Source organism: Nothoprocta perdicaria, unplaced genomic scaffold, assembly GCF_003342845.1.
Source record: "Nothoprocta perdicaria isolate Ctin4 unplaced genomic scaffold, notPer1 scaffold_16, whole genome shotgun sequence".
Classification (NCBI taxonomy): Eukaryota; Metazoa; Chordata; class Aves; order Tinamiformes; family Tinamidae; genus Nothoprocta; species Nothoprocta perdicaria.
The window spans coordinates 6169708-6188159 of record NW_020454760.1 but is presented as its reverse complement, the minus strand read 5'-3'; the positions used below and the strand labels follow the sequence as shown (position 1 = coordinate 6188159).

The window sequence follows — 18452 nt, the reverse complement described above, 5'->3', positions numbered from 1 at the left end:
GGCCTGTCTCTACCTAGAAATTTTCTCAATAAAGAGCAGTGACTAATAACAGGTTTCTGAAGAAGCTGTTAGCTGATAACAACACGAGAATGTCAAAAACAGCAGGATTTGGGTTGTCAACATTGGTAACAGTCACATTTCAAGCGCGACTTGCTTTCAGAAGAGGCTATGCCATTCAGAGTGCTGAGTAGGACATAAGAAACATAAAGCCTTTCTGGATACACGTGGATTTTCATGTCCTACTCAACTGAAGCAATGTTCCAGCCTTGCATGGGACCTGGGGGTGAGCAAAGACCCTGCTACGAGCCAAGCTAAGGAGCCAACACGTTTTGAACGGCTCCGCATCCCCGTTTTGCATGGAAACCCAGGAGCGGAGACACACGGAGCACCTCCGCAAGGTGATAAGCAACACTCAGGAGCAGCTCAGCTATCAAAGCAAAGCTACACGTCCTAGTGCAATATCACAGGCAACAGCTGCCTCTTCTGAGAGACTCTGAACATGTTTAATTTTCCTCATTTCATCATTTAGGATACCTAGGGCTGTACCACAGACAGGCCGAATCCCACCTAATGTGCGATGCTTCAGACTCACTCCCTGCACCCTCTCCTACTTCAGCCAGGTCCCCCAGCGTCCCTCCGCCTCCTCCTTGCTGGGTTTTCCCCTCCATCCTCAGATGCTTCTCTCGCTGGGGTGGTTTGTATGGATCGAGGGGGGAGCAGGCCGGCCGGCCCATGCCCACGGAAGAGAAAGGCCGCCATCCCTCTCCCGCCTTAGGGGACACCAGCTGGGGGGCACTGACGTTGACAAACCAGCTCCCGGGCTTCACGAATCCTGCTGGAGCTCAGTATCTCTTCCGATCTCGCCCCGTTCTGCCAAACAGGGCCCACAGCAGCCGCCGGCTTCCCGCCGAGCAGGCTGCCAGGCACGCAGGCCATTGCACAAGGCGGCCGCCCCAAAGGCAGCGGCCTCCGGCTGCCCCACAAGCAGCGAGCAGAGTGAGGCCGAGGCCGAGGCCGAGGCCACGGCAGCAACAGGGGGCAGCACAGACAGAAATTCAAGGAGTTCCTTGGCCCCACAGCGGCGTGGGGCGGCTGCCAGGCCTGGCCCCAGAGCTGGCAGCAAGGGGCAGCCACGCTGCGCCCCACAGCCCGGCATTCCCCTCCACAGCCAGGCAGGCTACGCTTTGAGAGCTGTTCTAGTGTTTAATTCCTGCTACTTTTTTAAACCCCACTGGAAAGCTCCACACAAGACATTCCTGTGGAAGCAAGTCCTTCTCTGCATGGTTTTCCCTGCTGCACTCTCGTTAGAAAGACGTCGTTTTCTAGCTGACAAGCAGCTTGGAGACCCCAAGCTTTTCCTTCCTCTTCCACACAATTTTGCAGTGGTATTTAGTTCTCTGTGAGATATATCCATTTCTGCAAAGACAAAACATGACCTCTCTTTGAAAGTGCAACTTAGCATTTTAAGGTTTCGGCCACGCAAAAAATCCATTTACATTTCATAGCTATTCATTTATCGTCGAGTTTGCACATAAATTGATATGCCAAGTAGCATTAGCACATGCAACTCAGAAAAAAAAATGTGGATTTTTTTTTATGGACACAGAGGCATAAAGACGAGAAAACCTCTGAGCCACTGAGAAGCATTTTCTCTTTATTGCATTGCTCATCAAAATGTAATTTTTGGAAGTAAAAGCACACATCTGGGCTGCTGCATTTTTTTTGTTGGAGCAGGCATTTATATTACAAGTAGAGATTTGCAAATACCAAAAGCAGCCCCAAAACAGAATAATGAATAGCTTTTACAGGCATTATCTGCATTTCTTTGAAAGAAAATTGAATAGTTTTTTTGCTTCTGAGAAGCACACTTGCATTCCCTGGTATCACTTCATTAAGGTTAATATAGTCTGATCTTCCTAAAAATGTAAGTATGACCACACAGCCACTGCCATTGAGAAATCCTGCTGCCTTCTTAAAAATGAAGCTTTTCTCCATCAAGAAGCACAAGCAGTTTCAAGGGGGATGCCGACTCCTTGCTGTACTGCAGTAAATGGGATATTTGCATAAGAAATTAGCTTCCAGGAATTGCATATGAATGGCAGGTCACTGTCACTTACTATTGTAACTTCACAGTAACTGATCAGGTGTTAAGTACCTGCTTACCTAATTGCCCCTGAAACCACCCGGGCCCTTCTTTAGCATCAGGTAAATTGAGGATTTAGTAACAAAAGGAAGGTGCTACTATTGTGTTTCGCACATCTTGCATAAAATGCTACTCCACAAATTGGAAATAGCCTATTTTAAAGCTACAGTAAACAAGTTGTCAAGAACAGCTTCTTGTACTATTTTTTGTTGCATATTTGAGATACTGCTATGACGATGACGCATTTTTATTGAAACCTGATTTTCATGGTTGGAATGTTACTCACAAAGTATCATGAGCAAAAACAAAAAAATCCCCAAAGAAGTGAATCCGCCAAATCCTTTTGTTATTCTTGATTTTAAAGTCTTTATTTTTATCACTAATAAGGGGATAAATTACAAATGCCCCTTCTCACGTCCCAGAGCTATTTAAGAGAGAGGTTAAGGGATCTAATATTACAGCAGCTGATAGAGACCATCCGAATAAATTATCATTTGGGAGGTATTTACTTTTTATTGACAAGTAGAGGCAGCAAGATCTACTTAATGCACTGACAACTCATCCAACAACTCTGAATATAAGGAACACATCACTGCAGAAAAATACTATGATCATGGTATAAATTCCAATTTCAGCAGAACAAAGAGCACAAAGACTTTATAAAGAAAGATTTTACCCAATCTATGTTAAAACCTGGGAGACAGGTTCTGCAGCTGGCAGAACTGTAACTGCAGGCTCAGCTTAAAGCATGCAAACAGCTACAGCGACTTGAATTAATCTAGCAGCATTTTAAAACATTTTCCTAATGCTATTTATCTTTGGAATTAAGGAAGAAAGATAAGGAATGTAAATAACAGCAGTAGTTGTTTCTTATGTCTCTGGAAGGTCAAATGCCCAAGAAAGATGATTTATAAATTAGCATGTGCTGCACAGTGAATGGGAACAGGGGTGTTTCAAACACTTAAATGAAACTATCCTGATGTATTATTATAAAGATTTTAGAAGACAGATTTTCCTTTCGTTGTCTAGGTACGTAATCTTTTTTTTCTCTTAAATCACTTTCTTGAGGAAAACACTGAAGAGGGAGGCAGACTTTGTAAACTTAAAATGGTGCCTCTGACTGAAGAGTAATGGACAATCCTCATATTCTGAGGATATAAGAAAATTCCTTCCAAGGCACCTTGATCTTAAAAAAAAATAGAATATCAAAACAAGAACTGCATAGATAAAGTCTTCTTCTTCCAGGACATACTAACGAGCTACTAATTACTAAATGTAATTAATGTATTTTGTTAACTATAGCATAGCCAAGCACAATCTTGTTATGTACAATTTGGAAATTTTCAGTTTGGAAATTCACCTGTAATATCTCTGTCTGGGCATGTGAGCGCAGCCAGGGACTGTAAGAACATGTGAACACTGGGTTTATAGGACTAAAAGAAAGATTTCCTAATGTCATATGAAAAAACTCTTTCACAATTGTACAATTGGTGCCCTTGGAGCCAAACTTGGACTTGGAGCCAAATTTTTTGTCCCTGTTCCCACTTCTTAAGGCAATTCCTGAATTCTTTCTAACACTTACAGAATTCTCAGCTTTTAACCCAGGCAGATTCACAGCCATTTTATGCACCCAGTAGATTTCTGGCTACAGGACCTCACTGGCATGGGTAGCTCTTTGGCCCCCTTAGTATACTTAGAAGGTGTCATCATATGTCACCTCAGTTTTTGTTCAGGCAGGCAAAAAGCCTCTCACGGGATATCTCCTTCCTTTTTAACATCCTGTTGGTTCTCCTCTGCATCCCATCCCATTTATTTTACCTTTCTTTAAAAGCAGTGATCAGAACTGTTCATGCTCTCCACAGGAGATTTTGCAGCACCTTGTACAATGCCATTATTGAACCTCACTCTCTATTGAAAATATCTGCCTAGGGATACGTCATTTTAGACCTGTGCCTCCTCTTCTCTTTCTAAATTGCAACTCTCCAAAATACAACTAACTTCAAACTGAGTGACAGAGTCTCCCAGCAACTCCCCTCAGCTTCCCGTTGTAGCCAGTCTGTTTCTTTGTATTCCAGGGAACAGGAGGTACGTTGTTACGGAGAGTAAACAGCCTTATGTAAACTGCATTCAGAAGGGACAAAGGCAAAAATGTCAATGTTTGGCACCAGTTACCAGAAATAAATTCTACAGATTAGCAGAAACTGGGGCTTACATCTATCACTGCATGTTACCACACACCACACTAGGTTATTCTACAAATCACAGCTTCCTGCAGCCTCTACACAAGGAAGCCCCTAATTCTGGAAGATGATGAATGAAACATTAATAAGGTCTTAGGAGAGGGGCTCTTTGTATTCAAGAGCTGATGTGGTTGTTTTTAAGAGAAATCCATAACATAATTATTAATAGATCTTCTTTCTTTAAGAAACAGTTACATATTTGGAATACCACAATTATGTGCTAAAATGAACAAATCTACAAAGTTTACTTCATCCAACAAGTGCAGTTGTAATCATCCAACCCTCTCTTTGAAATATTTGAAAACAAAATCAAAATAGTACCATGAGAAATTTTGTTCATTATGATCAATAATCAGGACAGTTCAGGGTAAGTAAGCAACAGCCAGCAGATAGAAAAGATAGACATGATCCTGCTACCTGTTTGAGGGCACCACAGGCTGGCTACTGCATCAGCTCCCATGCCAGGGACAGTGAGGAACTTCCTCCTCTTTGGGGAAGAGGGGAAAAGCAACACTTTTCATCCTTCTTATCCCTCTGATAGCTGAAGTCACAGCAAGTCTCCACTTTCTCCAAACTCTTTCTTCTGCCTGTGACAGGCCCCTCTCCCTCAGAAGCAGCAAAATCCCTTTCTGCCTGTGTTTCAGAGAGCTTCGACCAATCTGACAAGAATTTAAAAAGTGGGAACCAGCCATAATGACACTTACTTAAGCAACTGCTTTGCTGTTCAGTGATGAGCACAGCAAATATGGAGCTCTTAGGAACTAAGTGCCAAAGGAAATGACACTGCTTTCATGCAACATACTCCACTTTATATCCTGAAACAAGTTCTCCCCTTCAATATTTTCTCAGATCTCAGGCTCTGACTATAAATGGGTTTTCCAGGCAGACTTTCTGGCTCAAGAGTTTCTACTTTTAAAGGAACACATGCTAAATGAGAAGAAATTGTAAAGGCTGCTTCAAGAAAAAGAATGGACACCAACCATCAGTAGTGCAAGAGCCTTCTGGGGCAGGTTTTTGTGAATATGGGATTGGTGGACTGCTTGAATCCGACATGTCTTCATCCTCCTCTTCATCTTCCATTTCATTAGCAGCTTGGTTGCTTGGAAAGTCCAGGCTTCCATTTTGTGAATAGCGATGAACTAACTCTTTATCCAACTCTTCTACCTTTGGTTTCACATCTGAACAAGAACACAGAATAAAATAAAGGTTTTCTCAGTATTTGCACTTATCTCTTTTTAAGATTACCAGTATGCCACACATTCTCTTCAAGGAGGTCTAAAAATCAGATTTTGTGTCACACAATTAACTGCAGTGTTTTTCTTTGTTTTGCTTTTTGTTCCCTCCTCCCCTCCACCTTTTTTTTTTTTTTTTTTTTATGAAAAGCATCCCACCCTTTTCTCGTATAGAAAAATGACAATGGAAATGTGCCATACTTTCGTGGTTACCTTCCGGCAAGAAAGGTGGCTGGTCAGGATCCAGGTACAGCTGGGAGAAGATGGGCCGTGGGACAACGCTGCTACATCTCAAAGAAGCTTCTATCGAGTTATGAAGGGCTTCCTCAAAGCGGGCAGATTTTAGTTGCCCTGCATAAGAATTCCCCATGATCTGAAAAACACAAAGAAGAAAGTCTGTTAATGAGGGGATGCAGCCCATTTACAAACAAAGTGCTAAATGTGGTTAATGTCCAGCAGGAACAGTCATTAGCAGTGGCTTGTACTGCCCCTTACTGCCTCTTCCCTTCTTCTTTCTTCAATGTGGCAGACTTCGTAACCTCTTCTTTCAATAGCAGCTCTTGGCACATCTCTTCCACACACTTTTCTGTTTTCTCCCTACACTTTCTGTCTACAACCTCAAGAACCTATTTGGTATAGAGGGCTGGTAAAGCTACTTTTATTTTAGAATTTTCACAGTATAATCCAGAAGAGCAAAGAAAATTAAAGCTGTGTTTTTTGGCCTATTTGCTAATTGTCTAATTGTGTGTTTACACAGTTTTACTTGTGGGCATGCTGCTGTTTGCAGAGAAATCATTATGCACAGACATCCAAAACCTTCAAGTTCTCATCTCAGGAATATTAACTACAGTTATTTGGAAGGTAGTTTACGTCCTTTCAGAGACCTTCATCCCTCGTCTTCCATGTTGTTCTGTGATTAGATTTTTTTTATACATATACTCCAATACACACAATCCTAATTGTCTAATCACACTCTCACAATACTCTTATGTCTAGTCATACTCTTACAACAACAATGACAATCTCAATCATGTACAGCAAATGCTGTGAAATAATTTTACATACATAATAATCAATCATGCTTTATACCGGTAGAGTGGTAATTCTCATTTAGGTATCAGCCTTAACAGTTAACATTTCAGCTTCTTTATATCCATCAATACCTGAACTTAATAAAATATTCAAGTCCAAGTGTTAGATGTTACCTGTTTTAGTCTCTTAGGTGACCATTTACAGCCCATAGCCTATTATACTTGCACTCCTCCACCTACAGACTCTCGAATGTAAACACTTAGTAGCAGGAGGGCCGTGGAAGGTTTTACCATCAGTTGATGGGAGACTCCTTGAAACAAAAACCTTCCACTTTGTCTGCCTATAACTGTACACCAGTTCTTCTAAATGTAGCGGGGTCCTTTCAGCATATAACTGGCTCCTTATAACTGTACAACTGTTCCAAAGTAGCAACAACAATCTCACACTTGCCAATATTCAGGAGACAAGACCAAACTGTCAGAGAGTTTTATTTCAACAGAGCTACCTTTTCCCTATTCAAATCAATATAATGACAAGTGCAAATCTCTACAACATTATCTTTGTGCTTTCCTTTACTAGATGTCACCTAGCCCTCTGACCAGGAAGAGACCTTGGCCGAGAAGATAAGTTGCTCTTCAGAAAATCTAACTTTTATTCCTGTTTGATCTCTGGGTTGCTCAAGGTCCTCAGTGCCACCTGCAGCAAGGCAGCAGAGATGCCAACCTGCTTGCAATGGTGTTTGGGATCTCCTGGTAGAGACAAATATTGAAGAGCTAAATAGTCCTGTAACACTCGAGTGTTTGGGGATGAAGCTCATCCAATTACTTCCCTCCTACCCGGGAGCCAGCCTGTTCCCCCTTCAGTCACAGACTTCGTGCAACTTGGCAAATAAGTCAACGTCTCTGACTTAGCCCTGCTTCTAATAAAGTTTGGGGCAACAGCATTTTCCTAGCCCACTATGAAGCAATATGAAGACAAATATCTGTTAAGAAATTTTGTTCAGGTGACACTTTATTGAAGGCAAATAGAGTGCCTTTTCACTTTGCAATTTTCATTAAATATTGGTAAATGGCAGGTGAGTGTGAATAAACATAAAAGTAACAAAGTGACCCTGGGAGAAAGATATGCTGAAGCCTGTAACACACTGCAAATCCTGTGAGATGTCCCTGAATGAAAAAACAGCTACATGATAAAATCTGCTTTTACTGAAATACAATTTCAGTAAAATTGCAGTGAAATTTCCATAACTTTCAAGGAAATCACAAGAAATTATTATGTCATGAATTTGCATATTATTAGAATGCCTTTTCTGTGTGTAGAATTTCATGTCAGGTATGCCAAGCTTAAGGTAGGATTTCAAGTAGGATTTCAGGAATGTGTGCAAATGAAAACATTTTAAAGTGACCAAAGTAAATCAACCTTTAAGAATGAGAAAATCTGCAGTTCCACAGTACATCTGTCTGAAGTTTATCCACTCCCTTTGTTCTCTACAGCCTACTGGGTGTATACTGTCCAGGCCAGCTAGTTTAATATTGGTAGAACACTGCTAAAAAATACAGTATGCACATGAGACAAAAATCTCAGCGATTTGGAGCTACTTCATTTGCCTTCATGGACACTGTAGGGTCAGGTGGGCCTGTGGATGCTGGTTATGCCACGGAGCTATAGAAGAAGGTGGGTCAGTATTACTGGGGGAGGTTTCCATGTTGTCAACAGAAATGTCCCATCCCACTGCTCCGACCGTGGGGCTGCTCCAGGGTACCAGCCCCGCGGGGTCTCACGAGCAAGGGCCACTGGGGGCACCCACTGCCCTCTCTTTTTGCACACTCACCAATGCAGTGACCTCAGCTGGCTGCGTCCCTGCAGAGGAGCTGCTTGCACATCCACCCCAACCTGGCCTCTCTTTTCACACTGCCACTGATACTCACCTACTTGAGCAGCTGCCTTTTCCTCTCCATATGTGCAGACAAGGTCTGTGCTCTGCTCTCCTCTTAGCCAGCCCTTCAGCTCTGCTGTAAGACTGCACTGCCCAAGGCCATGGCTATGCTATGAGCACACTGTGTAGAGTATATATGCAAGATTTTCTGCTATAGCATCTCCTACGTCCCAAGAAAGGGAAAGATTTTGGCATGGGAACAGCCACACATCGGCTTTCCCCCCTCATCTCACCCACATGGTCTCCCTGATCAGGTGGATGACTTTTATCCCACACCCTTAAGACTTTCTTAAATTGAGAGATCAGAAGGCACACAATTAAATAATTGCAAAGGTACTTCTGCAGTTCAGCATGAATTTAGAAGAATTCACCTCAAATACAGATCACCACAGTCTCTATTGCTCTGAGGGTGCCTCTCTGCAAAAATCCAGGTCTCGACTCGTCACGATCCCTACTGCACACAGCCTGACTGCGCCTGCTGCTACTGTGCCTCTTCCGAGCAGGTTTCCTAAGCCTGCCCCTCACTCTTCTTTGCAGAGATCTGGCCCTGGAGCAGAGGATTAACTCAGAGATTTGCTGGAGTTAAGAGAAGTGCCTTAGAGCAGAGCTGGGAGGCAGCCCTCCCCTCTGGGCCTGGGGCCTTTAAAAGAGACAAGAATGAGGCAATTATGAAATTCCACCAACCTGACCACAAGCAAGAAGTACCAGTACTATGGATTTTAATTAAAATTTAAATATGGACATTTATTATAGAAATCAAAGTTATGACTGCCAGGAGATTGCAGCAAAGGGGACCAAAATGGAAGAAATATAATGCAAAATTGCGGAGACCGTTTTTTAGCACTGCATTGCTTAGCTGGGCAGGAAGGGCACAGACATTCCAACGTGTCTTTGAGCCCCAGAAGCCGGTGGGACAAGGAAGTCCCATCGACTGAAGCAGATAACCCTGCCCCGCACTGCCATCCAGGTTTCCAAAGGCTTGTGCAGCAACACAAGCCTGGATGTTGAAGAACAGAGCTCACTCTAGTGAGAGAAACAGGTGACCTGGTCTCGTGCCCACCTATAAAAGCGTCACTGGGAAGTGCACAGGAACTCGGTGGAGTAAAACTACGCATTGGGCTGCAGACTGTGACCAAAAACATAATCCAACCTCTCCATATGCCAGATCCCACACATTTGGCCTCCAGGTAGGTCATGACCCAAGCGACTTTAAAGGAGAGGAACTGACCTGGAGGATGCGGGAAGGGGGGAGTGTTGTTGTTTTGGCTTAAAGCAATTTCACAATTACCTGATAGCGAATGATGAATCTGATGCAAACACCCTCCATTAAGTCGGCTCTATCAAGTCCTTACTTTGTGTTTAACCTAATGATGTAATTGTGTTCTGCTAAACACATAATCTGCGTTCTGATCTGGCCTAACCCCGCAGAAAAGTTCCCCTTCAAAGGGAAAGCAAGATCCTTGACAAAGGCACTCCTGGGCCCAAAACAGCTTCTGTATCTCAAAGGGTCATCTTTGTCACAGGGAGACCAGGCATCTACTTATACTGTAAAATTTGCCTGGGAACTAGTTGTTTCAGCATTTTTTGTTATTTGTCTCATCCCTATAGATGTTTTGAGTCTTCCCTCCACCCCCGTCCCTCCATTTAGGGGAGTTGCTCCATCATTAGGATTCATCATACACATGCTCACAGGAGAAATGACAGCCACGATAACAAATATATACAATAATTAAACCTATAGACCTTAAAGTGGAAAAATAAGCATGAAATAATACCTATTAACTGTAGCTTTCAGTGGGGGAAGACTTGCAGGAGAGTCAATGCAAGAGTGTGAGACCCATTCCCAGTAATGGGTTCCGATACGGCATAATCTTTGCAAGGCCCTTTCTCCCTCCTTCCCCCAAACCCTTGAAAGATGCTGAGTTGAAAAATCAATCTTATTTCTTTGATTTAAAAATGAAAATGTCTCTTCAGATCTGTCCACATTATTATTTACCAAGAAGTACCAATTATTATTTACCAAGAAGTAGGAATCAAACACACTCTTGCAAGGTAGAGCATTGCAAAAGTCACTGAAAATTAAGTTCAAGTCAAGCTTTCCAAAGCTAGAGTTCAGCCTTTGTCCTTGTTACCATTCTACGTTTTCCTTCATCTTCTAAAGATTCTGACAAAACTCTCCCAGAATCCGACCAACACACAAACTTGACCCTACAATAACATTTTAAAACTTTAGGCTTGCAAAAAAATTATATTTAAAAGTTTTAAAATGTTACTGCAAGGTCAAGTTTGTGTGTTTAGACTCAAACTGTATAAATCTGTCAACAAGCAGAATTCTTCTTATCCTCTTATCCTCAAACCGGAGCAGAAAGTCCTTTAGCAAGATTTCTGCATGTCTCATCACACTTTGTGATGAGAGCCCTCCCAGCACAAGCCTTGCCAAAAATGCTGCTTCCTTAACTGTTCCTCAGCCTTCCTACCGTGAAAAAAGATGAATCGATTAAAAGCTACAAATAATTTGTATTTTGTATTGTAATTAAAAAAAAAAAAGAAAGAAAGAAAAAATCCCTTTCTGTCTTTTCGTATCCCACCCTCACTGGTTCAGGGAGAGGTCAGCAATATAGATCTGTGGGCAGTGACAGGAAGTCAAGTGATAAGAAATTTGACCATAAAGGCTATGAAAGAGCAGAGTAAAAATAAATTGCCAGTAATAAAAAAGCAGCAGTGGCCAGCAGTATGCAACCATGAATGAGAAGATTACAGAGCAGAGCATGATCTTGAAGAGAATAAGCCTAAATCCTTCATTCCATAGAAGGTTTCAAAGGGTACCTGTGTTGATTTAACCCACTGCAACTACAAAAAAAAAATTCAGCTCTTTTAAATGAGGCTATGAAATTAGAAGGCAAGACACTGCAAATATTGTTAAGGGTTTTTAAGATGCATTTGGGGAAGGGTAGAAGCAGGAGCAAGTCCTTTCTTGCTGCTAGGATCCCTGAAAACGTATCAAGGGAGAGGAACATTGCTGTTTGCAACAGAAGAACATTTTTCTTTTGACAGAAATGCCATCAGGAAAAAAAAAATGTTACTACCCTACATATGTAGCTTTTCTTTCTGATTTTTTGGTAACGCCTGAAGACTTCATTGCTGTTTAGCAAATGTATGAAAATGTCTGTAATTCCCCTTGGATGTCCATACAGTGACCGTGGAGGCAGCAGAGATAAATCAGCACAGAACAGTTTTCCCCTCATCTCCTCCTGCCTCCTTAACACAGCCCTGCTCCCACGTGGATTTATGTTCTCTCCCTAACTCAGCGGGACTATGAACGATACCACTGCCAGTGCCACGCAGCTTTGTCACTAACAGCCCTTAGCTCAAGGATTGCAGCATATTTTTGCTCCGTAATTTTTCTTTCCACAGTGACTTGCAAGCGTAAATGGAGATTCTTGCGCGGGTGCTGAGCGGGTCGGTTCAGTCAGAGGCGGTGCTGCGCTCCGAGCCCTTTCAGCTACCACACGTGGCAGGGAAAGCAAACACAGTACCGAAGTGCTGAATTTAATGACTATTAAAATAACCATGTCTGCCCATAATATTTGGCTGCTGTGATGCTTTTGTGAGCCCAAATATGTACCCAAAATCACGTGTTCAGAATCAATACCTGTTCCCAAACATAACGGGTGTCTCCTGAAGCTTTGTTATTTCTTTTACTGCAGGCAACTCCTTCTCCCCCTCGGTAAAGCTGGGGGGCTTGGAGAGGGGCTGCAAGCAGCTCTCCCAAGAGACACTTCACATCCCTCCGGGATGGCTCCCGGGCCGGGGCTTTCACCTCGGGAGCCGCACGGTCTCTGCGGCGCACACGGGAACCGCTGCATCGCGGGGCCCCACGCGCAGCCAGAAGCACCTGCAACGTCTGCGCCTTCCCCTCTCTAAAACACTATGAATATCCATATCACAGATTTCCAGGCGAGCAGTAAAGTATAGCAAAGGAGCAATAAAGCAGGTTTTAGGAAACCAGACAGCCCTGGCTAACAGCCTGGCACAGAAGGAGGTTAGAGGGGCTGTTGCCTTCCCAAAGACAACCATTTGCCTCTGTAGAGCTTGTCTGAAAGCAACAACAGCCTGAAAAATATTCCTAAAATATTCCTCCTTGTTTTATGAGGCTTTTAAATAATCAAGCCTAGAAAATGTATCAGCAAATGTGTAAACAAAAACCCTTCTATCTTGGCTAAGTTTTTGTGCCAGAAAGTTTATGAAGTTTATTCAGAGTGCAGCCCTTTGCATCTTTTTGAAAATTAAGTGGAAAACATTCTTTTCAAAAAGGTCAAAATAGCAAGTTTTTAAAAAATCTCTCCTCTGGATACATTTTTAAAAGGATCAGAACAAATCTTTTCATCTCTGAAGGCCCATGCAGCCCTCAGACCAACACGCACATTTAACAAGTTATTTTTCCGCGGTCACTTTCAGGCAGCGATGCAGAGACAAGAAATAAAGGAAGGAAGATGCTTTCAAGGCTGTTTCTATGAAAAAGGCAACATGCTAAGCAAACACAGAAACCACATGCAGGCCAAAATCATAGCAGCCAGTTAAACTCAGTTAACATCTGTTAAGGTTAACGATGTATAGGCAATCTTTTGCAACTTGCCTGTATTGCTAAGAAACAGAAATTCCAATTTAAAAAGTGCATTGTTTTTTTCTGATAGAGTTTTAGTGGAAATGAACTTCCAAGTGCCTTGTAGGGGTCTTCCCTTTCCTCTCCTGCAACGTGTGTTTATCACGGGTCAAAGCTGCCTCCTCACTTTCTCCCCTCCCCAGAATGCCACAGATTCTTCCCTAACATAAACAGAGCCCTGTCAGGAACTGCCGAAATTACCAGAGCTGCCCCTGCTCGAGATCAAAGATGCGAGTCACAGAAAGGGCCTTCTGCAGCCTCCAGGCTTCCACCGACGATGAAATTTCCAACCAACAAGGAAGTCAACAGCATCAAACACTAACAGCATGTTCGAGGGGCTTTTTAAAAAGCATCAGTTGGGGTGACACTGCCCCATTTCTAGAGGGGAGCTACCATTTCTAGGTATGGTTTCCTCAGGCATCCCAGTGGGTCTTGACAGGATTCGTTTTACACTGCCACTTAAATCTTATGGAGAAAAACCTTTACTTAAAAGAGAAATGCAAAATTTCAAAATCACGTATCAACCTCTAAATGGGGAGGAAAGCGATTTCTGATGTTTCTATTTGCTCTGCAACAGAGCTCGTCGCTGCCTATACTGCATTGCACATAACAGTGATTCAGTGTCTTGTGACGGAATGGCAACCCCTTGCTTACTGCAGGCAGCAGTGGTGCTTCTCAACCTGCCTTTTTCTCATAACCAAAAGGAAATGTCTCAGTGATGTTTACAAATTGGACTTCATTTACTCACAAGAAACGCATGAGCAGAGGTAACCTTGGCTCCCAAAGCTGCTGTTATAACTTAGTGAGTCACTAATACAGAAAATTCACAGGTTCTCTGCACTCTTGAAGGCACGCATCTAAAACTTCCAGGGAATATTGGCATTTCTTAAGAAGAAAATAGCTTTCATTGTATTTTTCTGTGACTGCTGCCAAAAATATATATAATATGTATAAATTTCTCACTGTGGGCTAAAATTCACTTGAAAAGAACCAATAAATACTTTTTATGTACAATTTTTCTCCCGCACATTAGGAAAAATAAACCTTTAAAATCCATATGTGTCCACTTTACATATTTTAAATAAGTAAATTATAGAGTGGCAAAGTTAACTATTCTAGCATCAATACACATTTCTCTAGGTAGCCCAATCATACCTTATTTTTAAAATCCTTTAATTCTGTATATATGTAGATGCATGCATAGGATGTAATGCTCAGATTTATAAAGTTGTAAATGAGACAGAAAAAAGGCATCTCATGTAGCTCCCATGGCCCAGGTCAGTCCAACCACAGCGCTAAATAAAATGTCTTAATTCTTTCTTCATTTATTACTGCCTTATTGCAAAAGAATGAAGCTGAAGGAGGTAACAGCCTGGGAAGTCAAAGCTAAGGCCTGACCTTCCATGTCTGTCTAACCTATCTGTCAGCTCCCTGGTGTCTCCCTCAAACACACACACGCTGTCGTTTCCGGATGAGTTTGGAAGGGGACAGTGAGAGCATTTTAGGATGTGTCACTTCGGCAGCAATTTGGGTGCTGTGCAAACATTTTTCTGGTGATTTGTGTTTTGGTAGTTTTATCTGTTTCCAGCTTATTATTAAAGGTAGTTTATAAAAAGTTTAAAATATCGGTATTTTGTGTAAAAGAGATCTGTATTTTGTTTAAAAAAAAAGAACAAAACTCATCAGCTCTTTTGCTCATTTATTTTTCCCTTGAAAACTCTGCAGTTTATTCCCTCTATGTCCTTTTTTATAGCGTTCTTTAAAAGCCCACAGTGAAACATTAGGTTAATTACTAAGAAAATGCTACTACCCCTGGCTCCCAAGTATCTTTTTTTTCTTAATGTGACAAGGACTGACCAAAGGGCCAAAGAGGCTGAGACCCCGGCTCACGTCCTGCAGCAGCCCCCCCTTCCAAAGGAAAACAAAAAGCAGGGAATACTTTCCGCCACGTTCACAGTCCTCCCCGCTTTCTTGTGAAGTCAGCCTTTATTACATTTCCTTTCTTATTTGCAAGGTCTTGGCTCTGACATTGATTCCTTATCTATGACAAATGTTGAGAGTTAATAATCTATGGCTTTAAGGAAGGATAATACTAAACAAATTATAGGCATTAGCTACTCGAAAAGCCTTTAAAAATTGATGTGAGCGTTACAGTAAGTGCAGCAAAAATTGCTTGACACTAGCAAAACCCAGCTTTTTTTCACCCATTAATGGGCAAGCATTAACAGATTAAAAGAAGCTATGTTTTAGACAAGGGTGTCTCCTGACAACCTAAAGTGAGGTAGTCAGAAAACACAGAGTGACTGCACTAGCAAACTTCACAGAGAAATCTCAAATGAAAGGTTTCTTTAACGGGTTTTTGCATTTTTGAGCATTTTGCTCACATTGTATTTTTTTTTTTAGGATGAAAAGGCGAAAGCTCAGAACGTTTTTCAGATAAATTAAAGTAACCAGGGGGCTGCCAGGAGCACCCCTGTGCTCTACGCGCCCCTCAGAGCGGCGCTGCCGCCGGCCCTCCGCGAGCTGCCGCCATTTGGCTCGGATTAGCCTCTCAGGGAGACAAAAGCGGGAATTCCTGCGCCGGGGCAGCGCCTCCCCCACCCCCCCCCATCAGCCTCATAAAACCTTTTCACAACACACCATTTCCAAGGGGGATCCTTTCAGGTTTTAGGATGCTGCTCCTTTTACCGAGCCACAAAATGCACCGCGGGGCGTCTCGCTGACCGCGCTGCGCCGTCCTTTGACCCCGGCGGCCGCTGGGCCTCGCTCGAGGCCGCCGCCATCGCCCGCCGCCATCGGCCGCCGCCTCCTCGGGGCGGCCGGGGAGCCAAACGTGGGGGGCTCCCCCCCAGGCCAGGCTCGGGCTCCGTCCCCACAAGTGGCCGAGCCCAACGCTTGGGATGTGGGGCTGTGCGGGGCCCCTCGTGGCCGTGACCCCCTCGCGTGGCTTGGCCTCCGCGCTGCTCCGGGATACAAGGGGCTGTAAAACAGGAGGAGCGCGTGGGCCTCCTGGGCACACTGCTGGCTGCTCAGCTGCGGGAAGGAGCCTGCGGGCCCAACCTCCCCGCTCCGCGGTGGGAAAAACCCTCACGGGAATCTCAATCCGCAGCACAAATCCTTCCAGCATCTGCCTTCCCGTTTGCTTTACACTCTTGGAGGGCGCAAACAAACACACACGGACCCGCCGAGCGCATAAAGCACATTTAAGTAGGAGCTTGGGTATTCGCGCTGCTTCTAAGCAACGTGGCAAAGGAAATTTGTTAAGGCTTCCAAGTGTCATTAAGCAAGGATGCTGACCAAAGCAATCACGGCAGCACAGATGGGCCCTCTGCTGCGGCCTTCTTGGGATTATATGATCAAGATCTCAAGATTTTGGAGAATGATGAGGAAGTAGGTAAGCAAAGCAAAAATAGAAGTTATTTACAGTCCACGATGTTCGTAAAATGCAGCTGTTGGGAACAAAAACACACACGCTGAACAGAAAGAGACTGTTTCAACACACGTTGAACACAGAAACATGTGTTCTCTGCGAGGAAGGGTAAGCACGGTACCTTCTCCGATTCCTTTCAGCCCGTCTGAAATGCAGTCATGATTAAGGGATGCAGCTCAGAGGTGGTGAATCTTGCTGCTGAGTTGCTTAACGCTCCCAAACTCCTGAAAAACAAGAAGGGAGAAAGACGTTAGCAGGACTCAGAGCAGCGCATTGCTCAAACGCCAGCAAAACCTGCCTGCCACAACCCGATCCAGGGCAGAACCTGAACCCGCGCAGGGCACCACAGCGAGCAGGTTTGCAGGTCGCTCCAGCATCTACTACATTGAGGTATTTTCATTTCTCTGTGCAAGATGACCACATTAAAAAAAAATAAAAAAAAAAAGTTTACAAGCCTTAGTTCAGGCTGCCTTGCATTTTCTCTGTATTCTACCAAAAGAAAAATATGAGCTTGTCGGTATCTGCAAGTTTTTGGTAGGAAAGCAGCTGAACGAAGTATTAGGAATTTACCACATCAATATGAGAAAGTTAGCTAGCACGGAAGCATCAAAACTAAAAACTTAAATGATAACATAGAAATAATTGTTTTATATTTGGATTAAAAAGACAAAAAAGAAAAAAAAAGAAATAAAAAAGAAAAGAAAGAAAAAGGAAAGAAAAGAAAAAAATGGAGGAGCTGATAAGTGCTTTAAAGTAGAGATTGGTGTTCAAAATGAAGTCAGAATTTGCCATTTGCCCTCCCATCTGGCATGCCATAAAGGTATGCCAGCAAAGATGCTTCTAATAAAAATCACAGCTCATAAAAGAGGATATACTTGAAACACCCAGGCGAATGGCAACACTGCAGCAAACAGCAAGCAGAGCAGCAAAGCAGCAGCTCGGAAAATATTTGGGCTGGACAAAACAGTCATTAAGATCAGGACAGGCTTTAGCTTATCACTGACTGAACTTTGACAAGACTTGCTTGGGCGTACAAGCTGGTTCATTTCCCTGAAAGGAATGGACAATATTTTGCCAAAAGGTTTGAAAGAATTCTCCCTATTGATTGCAAATGAGGTTTTAGGCTTAAGATTGCCCCCCGATTTTGGTCCTCCTGTCAAAAGCAGGACGTACCTATCACAGAAGGACATGAGCACATTCATAAGGCAGGTCTTAAAATGAAAAGCAATACAGCTTTAAGCCTCTTCCTCCTCTTATCTTTAAACACAATCAATGTAAGCGAGTAGTTATAACCCTTACCACTCGGGAGGAGGAAAAGGTTTTGATTTAGCATTTTTGTGTTACGAGCAAAGCCCCGTGGACAGCTCCATTCCCCGGGCCCAGGGCTGCGTGTCCCTGCGGCGCTGCGAGCAGCAGATCCCTCCCAGATGGGTGGCCAGGTTCACACGCGCTGCGCCCGCCACACTGTACGGCCACGCGCAGACCTGAACGATTTCAGGGCGCCAGTAATCCAATTCCTACAGCTCCTGGCTCTGAAATTGCTATTTTTCGGACACGTGCTGAACATTTCACCTGCTAGTAATGACATTTTTGTATTTTCTTCTAATTACACTCGAAGCTAAGACCTTTGGCCCTAGGCCACGGACCCCTATTCAGACTGCACACATTCTCTTAAACGCCCTGATCCTTTGTTGTCACTCTTGGTCTTTCATCTATTATTTACATCCATTCAGGAGAGAGATACTCTACCATTTGTGAAGCTTTAAAGCTTCTAAT

At 43.3% G+C, this 18452-nt stretch overlaps 1 protein-coding gene across 1 annotated transcript in view; it reads right to left on the bottom strand.

Annotated features, from left to right (window-relative positions):
* The window catches only part of GREB1L (GREB1 like retinoic acid receptor coactivator), a 126090-nt gene that overhangs the window by 53129 nt on the left and 54509 nt on the right, over positions 1 to 18452 (bottom strand). Inside the window, exons 2-4 of the mRNA XM_026035380.1 lie at positions 16798 to 16900; positions 5829 to 5988; positions 5364 to 5561 (exon numbers count right to left, since the gene is read on the bottom strand). Of these exons, the coding sequence (XP_025891165.1) occupies positions 5364 to 5561; positions 5829 to 5985 (355 nt within the window). The 5' untranslated portion in view covers positions 5986 to 5988; positions 16798 to 16900. The remainder of the gene's footprint in view (positions 1 to 5363; positions 5562 to 5828; positions 5989 to 16797; positions 16901 to 18452) is intronic.